The following is a 13,532-nucleotide window of genomic DNA, read 5'->3' on the forward strand; positions in this document are numbered from 1 at the left end:
ACGGTGCCAAGGTATTCATCCATTACTCTGTTTACCCACATGTAAATAGAGACAGGTGGCAACCAAGGGCTTGTAAAAATCGCTTGTCTTCAGATTTCCCCCTTTAATGATTACCCACCCCACTTTCTTTCCATAAGAAACTTATTTGAAATTATATCAGAATCTCAAAAGCAGGACTCCCCTGGTGGCGCAGTGGTTAAGAATCCACCTGCCAGTGAAGGGGACATGGGTTTGATACCTGGTCTGGGAAGATCCCACGTGCCGAGGAGCCACTAAGCCCAAGCACCACGCAACTACTGAGCCTGTGCTCTAGAGCCTGCGTGCTGCAACTACTGAGCCCACGAGCCACAACTACTGAAGCCCACGCGCCTAGAGCCCATGCTCCACAACGAGAGAAGCCACCGCAGTGAGAAGCCCGCGCACCACAACGAAGAGTAGCCCCCGCTCGCCGCAACTAGAGAAAGCCCACGTGCAGCAACGAAGACCCAACGCACCCAAAAAAAAATCTCAAAAGCAAATGGCTATCCACACGGTCTCTGAAATACCTTAAGTGATATTAGACAGCAAGCTAAAAATAAAGGTGCCAAAGACAATAATTAACTAGTTATCACCTCTGACTCAAAGGATCTCAAAGGCACTTCTGCCTCAAAAGGAAGGTTTAAAGGTATGGTGATTACTGTACTACAGGTGGGGAAAACGGGAAAGGGACCATGAGGTAGCAGCCACATAAGGAGCTTTAGTGATCTTCTAAAACCCAAATGCAGTGTTTTTCAACCAGTTGTATCCCCTTAGCCATGTTAATTAATTCAGTGGGCTGCAACCAGCATTTTCCTTCTCAAATGAAAACAAATAAAATAGAAAATGTACTTATCTTCACTGCAGACTAGCAAACAATTCAACTGCATAGTAATTCAGAGACAGATACGAGCTAAAGGTCCAGGACAAGAGCTCATTTTACATAAATTTTCAACAGAGAATGAATAGTTTTAAAACCAAAGCTGTTTGTAAATATTTCACTTTAAAGTGGTAATCTAAGGAGGCACTTTGCCAACACCTTACCTGTAAACTCAGACTTCGTGCCCGGCTTTGCACTCTCGCATGCTACGCATCTGTTAGAATCTGCTTTATTCTCCACTAGGCACACTTCACAGTCCCAGCTTCCCTCAGGTTTCTTGAACTTGTCCAATCCTAGGCAGCCTCCAGACAACAGAGAGACAGAGACAGTGCTGCTACTTGAAGCAGGTACTGAACTTCCTAAAAAATAATGGGGAAATACAGGAAAATTCGGATTTACATTATGTCAAGATCTCAATGACACCACTAAGTCTAAATGTACAGTTTTTAATGTGTTTCCTATTAAGAGAAAAATGCCAGAAATCTAAACATCACATTGTTAAAAACAGTACAGACATCTCAGATTTCTTTTAATCTTACAAAAGAACAACTCACACTCACCTTGCTCAGTGATGAGCCCCCTTTTAATCCCCAGTTTGAACAGCCATGGTTTTTAAGAACCATGCTCACAAATCAGAGCCTAAAAGCCTGAATTTTCCTTAATGATCTGTCCAATTTTGTTACACATCACAGATTATAAAACATACATTCTCAATTGTAGGCAACAGCCTGACTCATAAAACACACCGCCCAGGCAATATTCATTTCAAGATTTCAAAGCACAGATCTCTGGCTTTGAAATGACTATTTTTGCATAGAAGTGCTCTTTTATCCACTTCGCAATTCAACTCAACACTACCTACTATGTTCATGGCATTTCTGTTATAAGGTAGCCATTTAACAGACATTTATTAAGCGCCATAACGTGCTTAGGTTCTGGGGATATCGAGATGAATAAAATGTTGCTTAACTTATAAAGGTGTTTCTGGTCTAAAAGGGGGGAAAGCAAAACGAACATAAATGCATAGCAGCACCATCACTAAGACGGAGAGTGACAAATGATCTAAACAAGAGTACAGAGAAGAAATTACTATGGGATAGGAGAAGGATTCACAGGGGTGGTATTTACATTTTTAAGCAGAACTAGCAATTTTGTGGGCAGATGCGGCGGCACAGGAAGGATAGCTCAGCAAGGCACAGCTGCATGAAGAAATACAGTGTTGAGAGTGGAGCCATTCATTCTGGTAACCTCACTTCTCTAAATGTCCTCTAGCTGTTGTCACTTTTCCCAGTTACCTGATCTGTGTTTTACTGGTATGTTCTCTTCCATCTTGCCAACAGAATTGTGCCATCTTTGGTCCACTGCCCTTCTCATGAGCTCTCATCTACTCTGATGATTTTAACCACCAACAAAATCTTTCCCATCCATACCTGAGACCCACACTTCTGGTTTTCATCCCTGTGGTATCTCTTTGTTGGTAGTTCCACTATCCACCTGGCTACCTTGGCTAGATGACAACTCTTCCCTTATACATCTCTCCAATCTATTTCATTCTCTTTCTCTGACCCTTCTACTGCTCTTCTGGTTCAAGCCCCCTCATCTCTTGCTTAATAGCCTTGTTATTGAGACCTCTGGTTTCATTCCCTTGAAATCCATCCTCCTAAAAAGCAACTAGTACCACGTGGTTTTCGTTTTTCCTCTCTGGTTATTCATTTAAAAGATTAACTGCTCCAAAGTTCTATTCTTGCTACTCTCTTAAGTTGGCAGAGTTCAGTTTTAGGCTGTCTTCTCTATTTGCTCTGCTCACTCACCTTATATCACCTCTACTCCCATGACTTACTTGAAAACTATGGGCTAATGACTCCCAAATCTGTATCTCCAGTCCAGAGGGTCCATTATCAGTATATCCAAAGGCCTCACACATATCTGTCACCTTCAGCAGCTTGAAATCAACATATCTTCAAACCGTACATTATTCTATACCCCATTTGCTTTTATTAGTACATATCACTACTATCTCTACCTATATTATTGATCAACTTCCTAATCTGTCCTCTGGTTTCCAAATTTTGCTGCCTTCAAATCTATTCTCCAAAAAGCCACCAGGTGATTTATCAAAAATATAAGTTTGATCCATCAACTCAGAATAAATTTTGGTTTCCTACACGTATCAAGAGCTTTCTTTCTTTTTTTTGTTAAGGAGAAGAGGAAGAATGCCAGATGGAAAGAGAAAAATATTTTGGAAAAAAGATTCTGAAATCTTATTCTTGTAGAGATGTCTAGCAGGAATCAGAAATATGGCTCACCCCTGGTGTTAAGAGAGGGATGTGGGCTATTAACTCAAGAGCTTTCCATTGCAGACACAAAATCACACATCCATGATAATGCAATAAAAATAGGAAGTATAATTCCCAGGATACTCATAACATGTTTTATTTAGTATCCATGTTACCATATATCTGTACCAAATAATTATATAATAGCATTACAAACACAGCAGAGTCAAATGAATTAATTCCAAATGAATTAAAGATCAATGTAAATCTTCAGTTAACTCTTTCAAAATTGAACAGAAACAGGAAAAACTCAACTCTAACTTCACTTTTCTGGTTACCTAATAGAACTTTTCATTAATGATTCAGTAGTTTATGATCATTGCAGTATCTCTGGCAGATAGCGCATACAGGTACAGGTATCACCATTAACATTCAGCCACAGCCTTCTCATAATGCAATGAAACCAGCTGTGTAAATGACCACTAGCCATCCTCACTTCTACTTAGAGGAAAAGAGACAAAGGAATATTTTATTCTGTGTAAAGGTTTGAGAAAGATTGCCCCGTTTTAAGACCTTTGCATCTATATTAGCCAACTTTGAAAATCATCATGAAGAGCAAGAAGCTTCTGATAAAATTACATACAAAAAAAGAGGTCAAAGCAAATGCTGGACTGATTTTAACACACAGCCTCTCCTAAGAGAACATGCAGTTCCAGTCCCAAGCAAGTCATTTTAATTTCAAGACAGTTCAGAAAAATTAAGACATATGAGGAAATGCTCATCTTGAAACATCTAAAATATTGAGGTTATTCTTAGCTGTTTTACAGAGAATAAATTAAAATGTTCTATTAAAGAAATGAACAAAATTATTCCAAACAGCCATAAACGTACCTGGTTTCTGAGACATACAGGACACACATTTATTGTCTTCTGCATTATTAGAAACACAGCACACTGGACACTCCCAAGATCCCACGGGCCTTTTGAATTTATCTGTAAATCCTAAGGCACCAGTGGTCTCAGTGCAGCTGGAGGAGGAAGCAGCCACAGTAACAGCGCTTTCTGAAGCCACTGGCAACGTAAGGACTCGCTTAACACCAGTTCCCGGTTTCGGTGTTTCACAAGCTACACATTTTATCGCTTCAGGTTTATTTTGCACTAAACAGGTATCGCAATCCCAAGTTCCTACTGCTGGTTTAAATTTGTCTCCAAAGCCTGTCTCTGGTGCAGAAACAGTTGCTTTGCCACTTTTACTCGGTGTCCCAGTTCCGGTCTGTTTAGCAGTATCTTTTGGCGGCAATTTTGCTGCTTGACAGGCTACACATTTGTTGTCTGTAACTTTGTTCTGGAGTAGACAGGTATCACACTGCCACGATGGCCCAGGTTTTAAACTTTCCCCAAACCCAATTCCACTAGAAGAAAAGCTACTTATTGCTGGTCTTGAATAAACTACCAGGCTTGTGGTGGTAGGTTGAGCAGCAAGAGAATCTGCCTTTGGTGATGTGAAACCTACAATGCGGGGGAAGAGGGGAGTGGGAAGGAAAAGATTAGTCCACGTTTTGATTAGAAAGCCTATTATTTATTAATCATTAATAAATATTAATAATATTAATATAGACAATAATTATAGAGTAATAGCTGTTAATGATAAAAATATTATTCCTGGGAGGAAACATTTTTACCTTAATTACAGAGTTATTACAGTCCAAGATGGACTACTTAAAAGTAGTTTTTCACCTAAGCTATATTTCTAGTACTAATCACATATTTAATAAGCGACAGACCTAGGTAAAAGTCTACAAAAGATGTTTGGTTTATAGTGTATCATCTTCCTCTAGGAATCTGTTTACTGTAGTTCAACCAATACCTAATTTGAGACTTAATTAAGGTATACACATAGAACCATGAAATAAGGAAAAGTCTTTGGAAATAAGGAAAAAAACCATGAGGAAAAGTCTTTGTGCTATCAAAACTGGCAACAGTTGAGTTTCACTCAAACTACACTGTATTTGTAGAAATGACCTTTCAATCCTTTACTCTGGACCAATTAACTTTTATTTTACATACACCAAAAAAACACCCGTTTCTCTAGCCTTTAGCATCAAGGGAAAAGAAAAACAGAGGGAAAGATGATACAGAAGGTTGTTAAAGAGGTTTTCTAGTGGTACCAAGAAATAATCCAGCCTAGAGCTATTTTTTGCCTAAAGATAAAACAATCCCACATACTTCAGTTACTCCCAAAAGAGGAAAATGTACTATTTTGTTAATGATTAACGTGAGTCACTAAGGTTGGCAAAATTTTAACAGTAACCACTTCAAGGTGTTACAAGTTTTCTTTTCCTCCCACTTTTTTGGATTTTCCTGATTTCCCTCAAGAGAACATGTAACTTCTCCAAATTTTTGCTATTTAAAAAAAGTTTAAAAGAGGGGAGGAGTGGGCATTATGAATGCAAAGTGTAACTTCTATGAAGACAACCTATATGCATTTGATGCTGACTACCACTTAGTTCACCCTAACACAGGCATCCTGGAGTCCTGCCCATAACTGCATAAAACCGTCTATATTGAGACTCCAGTAGGCAGTATACCCATCTATAAAATGGGAGCTACACCAAAAAAACCTAATCCCTCTAAATCTTGCTGTAGCATCCAACCTTATTATTGAAACTCATATGCAGTTATACATGAACACATGTGCTGGATAAATCTAAATTCTTTCTGAGCTACTAGATTATCTTATAAACACTTTTATATTCTTATAGTATACATCCCAGTTGGAATTATACTATCCTTTTTGATTTTCAAACTGAAAACCTATTCCTATTTGAGGACTTCTATTCATTATCTTCAAATTCTTACCCACTAACATTCATATCTTATTTTATTTGAAGTGAGTACTATCCTGTGTGTGTGTGTGTGTGTGTGTGTGTGTGTGTTACAGTCAGCATATGTTTCCTTTCCACCTGGCTTTGTTATATATATCCCACAACTGGGGAATAATCTGAGAAGAACAAGGCAGTTCAATGCTCTCAGAGAGAGACATGTCCAGGTATATCATCAGGTTTATTTACTTTTTTCCAATTATTGGCCCATCTCTAATTAACAGGCAATTCACATTTTCTCCTTCTATACTTGCCCCTTAGAGATTCCATTTTAGTGCAGAGTCCTTAAATTCTAAAGAAATAGTTACTAAGGTCTTGCACCTAAAAAGTTACATCTGATTACATCTACATTCAAAAGCCAATCTCCTATCAAACTAGACATCATTTTTTAAAAGCCTGAAGTACAACGAAGTATTAACAAATGATATTAAGATGAGATCATGATTTTGCAATTAAGATTTTAGATTATCTCAAGGGCAGCCATTATCTTACCAGGGTTCTTCAGAACATCTAGGACACTTCCTTCTTTCAGGGTTTTTGCAGGTTTGAAAGGGCCCTTGCAATCTTCATCTGGTTTCTTCTTACAGCTTGGACTGTTCACTGCAGTGATATCTTGAGCTGTAATTTTTTTTAATTGTAAGAGATATTATGCTAAGAAAAAGCAAGTTACATGTATTAAAAATCTCTCAAAGTCAATTTGAATCAACATCTTAAAAAAAAAACAAAACAGCAAAAAAGTCACTGTAATTCAAAGATAATGAACAAATGATTTAAAGTACAGGGTTAACTTGCCATTACAAGGAAGCAAAAAATACTATTTCCCATACTGTACATCTCTCTCCTCCAGAAGGACAAAAAATTATATAAACTAAGTGTCCATAGACAGATGAATGGATAAAGAAGACGTGGCACATATATACAATGGAATGTTACTCAGCCATAAAACGGAATGAAATTGAGTTATCTGTAGTGAGGTGGATGGACCTAGAGTCTGTCATACAGAGTGGAGTAAGTCAGAGAGAGAAAAACAAATACCGTATGCTAACACATATATATGGAATCTAAAAAAAAAAAAGGTTCTGAAGAACCTAGGGACAGGACAGGAATAAAGATGCAGACACAGAGAATGGACTTGAGGACATAGGGAGGGGGAGGGGTAAGCTGGAATGAAGTGAGAGAGTGGCATGGACATATATACACTACCAAATGTAAAACAGATAGCTACTGGGAAGTAGCCGCATAGCACAGGGAGATCAGGTCAGTGCTCTGTGACCACCTAGAGGGGTGGGATAGGGAGGGTGGGAGGGAGACACAAGAGGGAGTGGATATGGGGATATATGTATACGTATAGCTGATTCACTTTGTTATACAGCAGAAAATAACACAACATTGTAAAGCAATTATACTCCAATAAAGATGTTAAAAAAATTTAATGTTTAATTAAGCCAGATATTTCATTTCTATAAATTTATCCTATGATTGAAAATATCTTTCAGTTATTATATTGAAAACCTGGATGATACTTAATAAAAGGGGCTAGCTACATAAATTACAGAACATTGACATGATGGAATGCTATGCAGCCAGAAAAAATCATTCTTAGAAGCATAGTTATGGGAAAGAGTAGGTTAGAAAGTCCAGAAGATTTTGACCGTTTATATCTAAAGAGTGATATTTTTACTTTTCATAGTTCCCAAACTTGCTAAAACGAACATATCCTTATACTTAAAATAAGAGATCTATATTGTGAGTACAATAATCATTTTGTCATTATATTTGTTTACAGATGAAATATGTTTGGGATTGTTTCAAAATTACCTGATAGGTGTGTTCGTGTGTGTGAGGGGAGAAGGAAGGAGGGAGAGAGAAACAAGATTGGTCACAAAATGGCAAATGCTGAAGCTCAGTAAAGTGTGTATGGGGACTCAGTCTACGTTTCCACTTCTGAGAATGTTTGAAATTTTCCATAATAAAATATAAATAATCAGGTTTTTCTTCTAAAGTGCTTGCCAATTTAAAAGCAGTGGGTAAAGTAGTTCAAAAACCCTACCTACCCTTACCTCACACCATAAACAAAAATTAATTCAAAATGGATCAATGGGGACTTCTCTGGTGGCGCAGTGGTTGAGAATCCACCTGCCAATGCAGGGGACACAGGTTAGAGCCCTGGTCTGGGAAGATCCCACATGCCGCGGAGCAACTAAGCCCATGCGCCACTACTACTGAGCCTGCACTCTACAGCCCACGAGCCACAACTACTGAAGCCTGTGCACCTAGAGCCTGTGCTCTGCAACAAGAGAAGCCACCGCAATGAGAAGCCCGCACACCGCAACGAAGAGTAGCCCTCACTTGCCGCGACTAGAGAAAGCCCGTGCACAGCAACGAAGACCTAACACAGACAAAAATTAATTAATTAATTAATTTAACAAAAAAATGGATCAATGACCTAAACATAAGAACTGAAACCATAAAACTCTTAAAAGAAAACCTAGGAGGTGTATCTTCATGACCATGGATTTGACAATGAATTCTTAGATATGACACCAAAAGCACAAGTAAATAAAAAACTGAACTTCACCAAAATTAGAAATCTTTGTGCATCTAAGGACATTATCAAGAAAGTGACAACTGACTGAATGGGAAAAAATATTTGCAAATCACACATCTGATAAAGATCTAGTATCCAGACTATATAAAAACGCTACAACTCAGCAACAAGAAGACAAACCAATTTGAAAATGGGCAAAGGACCTGACCAGACATTTCTCCCAAGAAGATATGTAAAGGGCCAAAAAGCACATGAGAAGATGCTAAACAGGAGTTCAGGTTTTTTAAGCATAAGCCACCTGTTCTCCTTGCTTGGCCCTGCAATAAACCTTTCTCTGTTCCAAAAAAAAAAAAAAAAAGATACTAAACACCATTAGTCTTCAGGGAAATAAATGCAAATCAAAACCACAATGAAGGGCTTCCCTGGTGGTGCAGTGGTTGAGAGTCCACCTGCCGATGCAGGGGACGTGGGTTTGTGCTCCAGTCCGGGAAGATCCCACGTGCCGCGGAGCAGCTGGGCCCGTGAGCCATGGCCGCTAAGTCTGTGCGTCCGGAGCCTGTGCTCCGCAACGGGAGAGGCCACAGCAGTGAGAGGCCCGTGTACCGCAAAAACAACAACAACAACAAAAACCACAATGAAGCATCACTTCATACCCACTACGACGGCTATCATCAAAAAATGGAAAATAGTAAACGTGGTGAGAACATGGAGAAATTTGAATCCTGCTGGTGGGAATGTAAAATGGACCGGCTGCTGAGAGAAAGTTTTGTAGTTCCTCAAGAAGTTAAATACAGGACTATCATTTGATCCATCAACTCCATTCCCAGGTATACACTCCAAAGCACTGAAACTAGTATTCAAACAAATACAAGTACATGCATATTCATAGCAACACTATTCACAATAGCCAAAAAGTGGAAACAACTCAAATATTTGTCTATCAACGAATAAACAGATAACTTATGGTATATCCATATGATGGAATATCATTCAGCCACAAAAGGAATGAAGTAATGATACATACTACAAGACAGATGAACCTTGAAAACGGTACGTGAAAGAAGCCAGATACAAAAAGTCACACTGTATGGTTCCAGGATAGGTAAATACATAGAACACAGATTAGTAGCTGTCAGCAGTTGGGGGGGGGGGGGGGAAATGGGGAAAAACTGGTTAATGGGTACAAGTTTCCTTTTGGAAGTGATAAAAATGTATGGTACTAGTTAGAGGTGGTGACTGCACTAAACACAATCAACATTGTGATTGTACTAAACACCAATGAATTGTTCCCTGTAAATGATTAACTTTATCTTATGTCAATTTCACCTGAATAATAAAAATGTGCAAAAAACAAAACACCATATCTATCTCTTACAACTGTGTCAAAACAAAGAAAAATGCTTTTATTACTTTATCACATGCTATCTTCCTTTATAATTAAAATTGAATTGCTTTTAGCAACTTAAGGTAAATTTTAAGGATTTCCTAAAGTATACTCAAAGAGATGGAAAATGAAGATAATGGGAAAATTAGCTCCTATCAGAGCGTAATCATGACTTCCACATTTTCATCAGCTTTTTAATGACAGAAGTGGTGAGAAACAGAGGTCTCAATGTAAGAACAATTCTATATATGCCACTCATAATAAACTCCTGAAAAATCTGGATAATTTCCCCAGATGTAATGAAACACAAAAGTTGTTTTAACAAACTATTACTCATTCGGTTACCATTAGTAAAGCATTAATAAAAACTGAAGGACTTCAATGCCTTTCCCTCATAACCAGGCATGAAAATGAAATTTGAATTGGTTTATTCTTCTTGAATTCACAGTAACATTAAAGAAAAAAAAAAATCATGTGTTAAGTACACCTGAAATATGCTTATTACTTTCTCTTACACAGGGCTGTTTTATTCAACAAAAATCAGGATTGAAAACATACCAGTCCAATTCTTATTTTGTGCCACTCTTGTAACCTATGCTCTTGTCTTCCAGATCATCCAAAGACAAAGACTTTCTTAGCTGGCTCTTTGATAGCTTTTTAAATCTACCTTTTGAGGGAGGATCTAGTTTTTAAAAATTCCCAAACTCAGCAGATAGTCAACGAAACACTTCTGAATAAGGCAACAGCCCCTTAACTGGTGTCTCAGCATATGACACCCCACTCCCACCCACCTGCCCACTCAACACACTGCTGTTACGCCAAGGCACCATCTCACCCCCTATAAAAACCACCCAATGTTTTCCTACCACATTCAGATTAAAATCCAATTATTGAGCATAGCATTCGGAGAATTTTTAGAATTTAAAGCTACCTCTCAATCTCATGACAAATTATTTGCGGTTTTCAAAGTATGCCATGCTTTTCCTCTTGTTCTCTTGCATTTGGCTGTTTGTTGGGTGAGAAATGCCCTTACTCAGAATTCTTGACCTGAGTAACTCAGCCCAGATTATTCTTCATTTCCCAAACACCCAATACTTGAAACAAAACCACCACCACCACAGCAAAAGCCTATGGTTTAATTATCTGAATATTCATTTCTTTCCCTCTATTATGCCCATTTTTTTTAGTTTAGAAATTATATATCACTATCTGCAGAGGCTGGCATAACCCTTACGCATAAAAATGCTTGTGAACTCAAGAGTAAACCTACAGATGGAATTCACTGTAATTACAATGTAGACCACCCATGAACTTCCTGTAACATTTCATTTATAGAGCTTCCAGGGCCAGAGACCCGCTGAGGGAGCTCTCCTGTTGCTCAGATGATGACGTCTGCTTAGCACAGAGGAGAGTCTGGTATTGAGAGCACTGGTAGACAGGTTAATACCAGACACCTCTGTGAGACCTGGTGGGCAGCCCTGGGATCAGTAACCAGCAGTCACGGCTCCTGGAAGGATGCCTAGATCTGGTGAGTGGTGGCCTAGGAGCAAAGCTGCAGCAATAGGAGTAGTTCCAGTGACAGGAGCAAACGACAGCACAGCTCCCTGTTGCTTGGTTCCCACAACTGAGGACAAATTTATAACCATCAGGATATTCCTGAAATAATACATCAAATATGATACCAAGAGAAGAGTAACAATAACCGCTGTAATCAAAAGTAAACACAGTGGGCGACCTTCAAGATGGCGAAGGAGTAAAACGTGAAGATCACCATACACTATACGACTAGATACCAATTACAGGAAAAAAATTATAAAAAATACAAACACATGGAGGCTAAATGATATGCTACTAAATAACCAAGGGATTACTGAAGAAATCAAAGAGGAAATAAAAAATACCTAGAAGCAAATGACAATGAAAACATGATATCCCAAATCCTATGGGATGCAGCAAAACCAGTTCTAAGAGAGAAGTTTATAGCAATACAATCCTACCTCAAGAAACAAGAAAAATCTCCAACAACCTAACCTTACACCTAAAGCAATTAGAGAAAGAACAAAAAAACCCACCAAAGTTAACAGAAGAAATCATAAAGATCAGATCAGAAATAAATGAAAAAGAAATGAAGGAAATGATAGCAAAGATGAATAAAACTAAAAGCTGGGTTCTTTCAGAAGATAAACAAAATTGATATACCATTAGACAGACTCATCAAGAAAAAAAGGGAGAAGACTCAAATCAATAGATTTAGAAGAAAAAGAAGTAACAACTGACACTGCAGAAATACAAAGGATCATGAGAGATTCCTACAAGCAATTATATGCCAATAAAATGGACAATCTGGAATTCTTAGAAAAGCACAATCTTCTGAAACCAAACCAAGAAGAAACAGAAAATATAAACAGACCAATCACAAGCACTGAAATTGGACCTGTGATTAAAAATCTTCCAACTTGGGCTTCCCTGGTGGCCCAGTGATTGAGAGTCTCCCTGCCGATGCAGGGGACACGGGTTCGTGCCCCGTTCTGGGAAGATCCCACATGACACGGAGCGGCTGGGCCCATGAGCCATGGCCACTGAGCCTGCGCATCCGGAGCCTGTGCTCGGCAACGGGAGAGGCCACAACAGTGAGAGGCCCGCGTACCGCAAAAAAAAAAATCTTCCAACGAAAGCCCAGGACCAGATGGATTCACAGGCAAATTCTATCAAACATTTAGAGAAGAGCTAACACCTATCCTTCTCAAACTCTTCCAAAATATAGCAGAGGGAGGAACACTCCCAAACTCATTCTACAAGGCCACCATCACCCTGACACCAAAGCCAGACATGGATGTCACAAAGAAAGAAAACTACAGGCCAATATCACTGATGAACATAGATGCAAACATCCTCAACAAAATACTAGCAAACAGAATCCAACAGCATACTAAAAAGATCACACACCATGATAAAGTGGGGTTTATCACAGGAATGCAAGGATTCTTCAACATACGCAAATCAATGAATATGATACAGCATATTAACGGACTGAAGGATAAAAACCATATGATCATCTCAATAGATGCAGAAAAAGCTTTTGACAAAATTCAACACCCATTAATGATAAAAATTCTCCAGCAAGTGGGCATAGAGGGAACCTACCTCAACATAATAAAGGCCACATATGACAAACCCACAGCCAACATCATTCTCAATGGTGAGAAACTGAAACCATTTCCATTAAGATCAGGAACAAGACAAGATTTCCACTCTAACCATTACTATTCAACACAGTTTTGGAAGTTTTAGCCACAGCAATCAGAGAAGAAAAAGAAATAAAAGGAATCCAAATCAGAAAAGAAGAAGTAAAACTGTCACTGTTTGCAGATGACATGATACTATACATAGAGAATCCTAAAGATGCCACCAGAAAACTACTAGAGCTAATCAACAAATCTGGTAAAGTAGCAGGATACAAAATTAATGCACAGAAATCTCTGGCATTCCTCTACACTAATGATGAAAAATCTGAAAGAGAAATTAAGGAAACCCTCCCATTTACCAC

At 38.6% G+C, this 13,532-nt stretch overlaps 1 protein-coding gene across 1 annotated transcript in view; it reads right to left on the minus strand.

Moving 5' to 3' along the window:
- The window catches only part of NUP153 (nucleoporin 153), a 74,335-nt gene that overhangs the window by 9,985 nt on the left and 50,818 nt on the right, over nt 1-13,532 (minus strand). The window contains exons 15-17 of the mRNA XM_027128450.1: nt 6,546-6,671; nt 4,063-4,680; nt 1,060-1,254 (exon numbers count right to left, since the gene is read on the minus strand). Coding sequence (XP_026984251.1) covers nt 1,060-1,254; nt 4,063-4,680; nt 6,546-6,671 — 939 coding nt within the window. The remainder of the gene's footprint in view (nt 1-1,059; nt 1,255-4,062; nt 4,681-6,545; nt 6,672-13,532) is intronic.

Source organism: Aethalodelphis obliquidens, unplaced genomic scaffold (assembly GCF_003676395.1).
Source record: "Aethalodelphis obliquidens isolate GAN/ISIS:26980383/991018 unplaced genomic scaffold, ASM367639v1 scaffold34, whole genome shotgun sequence".
In the NCBI taxonomy this organism is placed as follows: domain Eukaryota; kingdom Metazoa; phylum Chordata; class Mammalia; order Artiodactyla; family Delphinidae; genus Aethalodelphis; species Aethalodelphis obliquidens.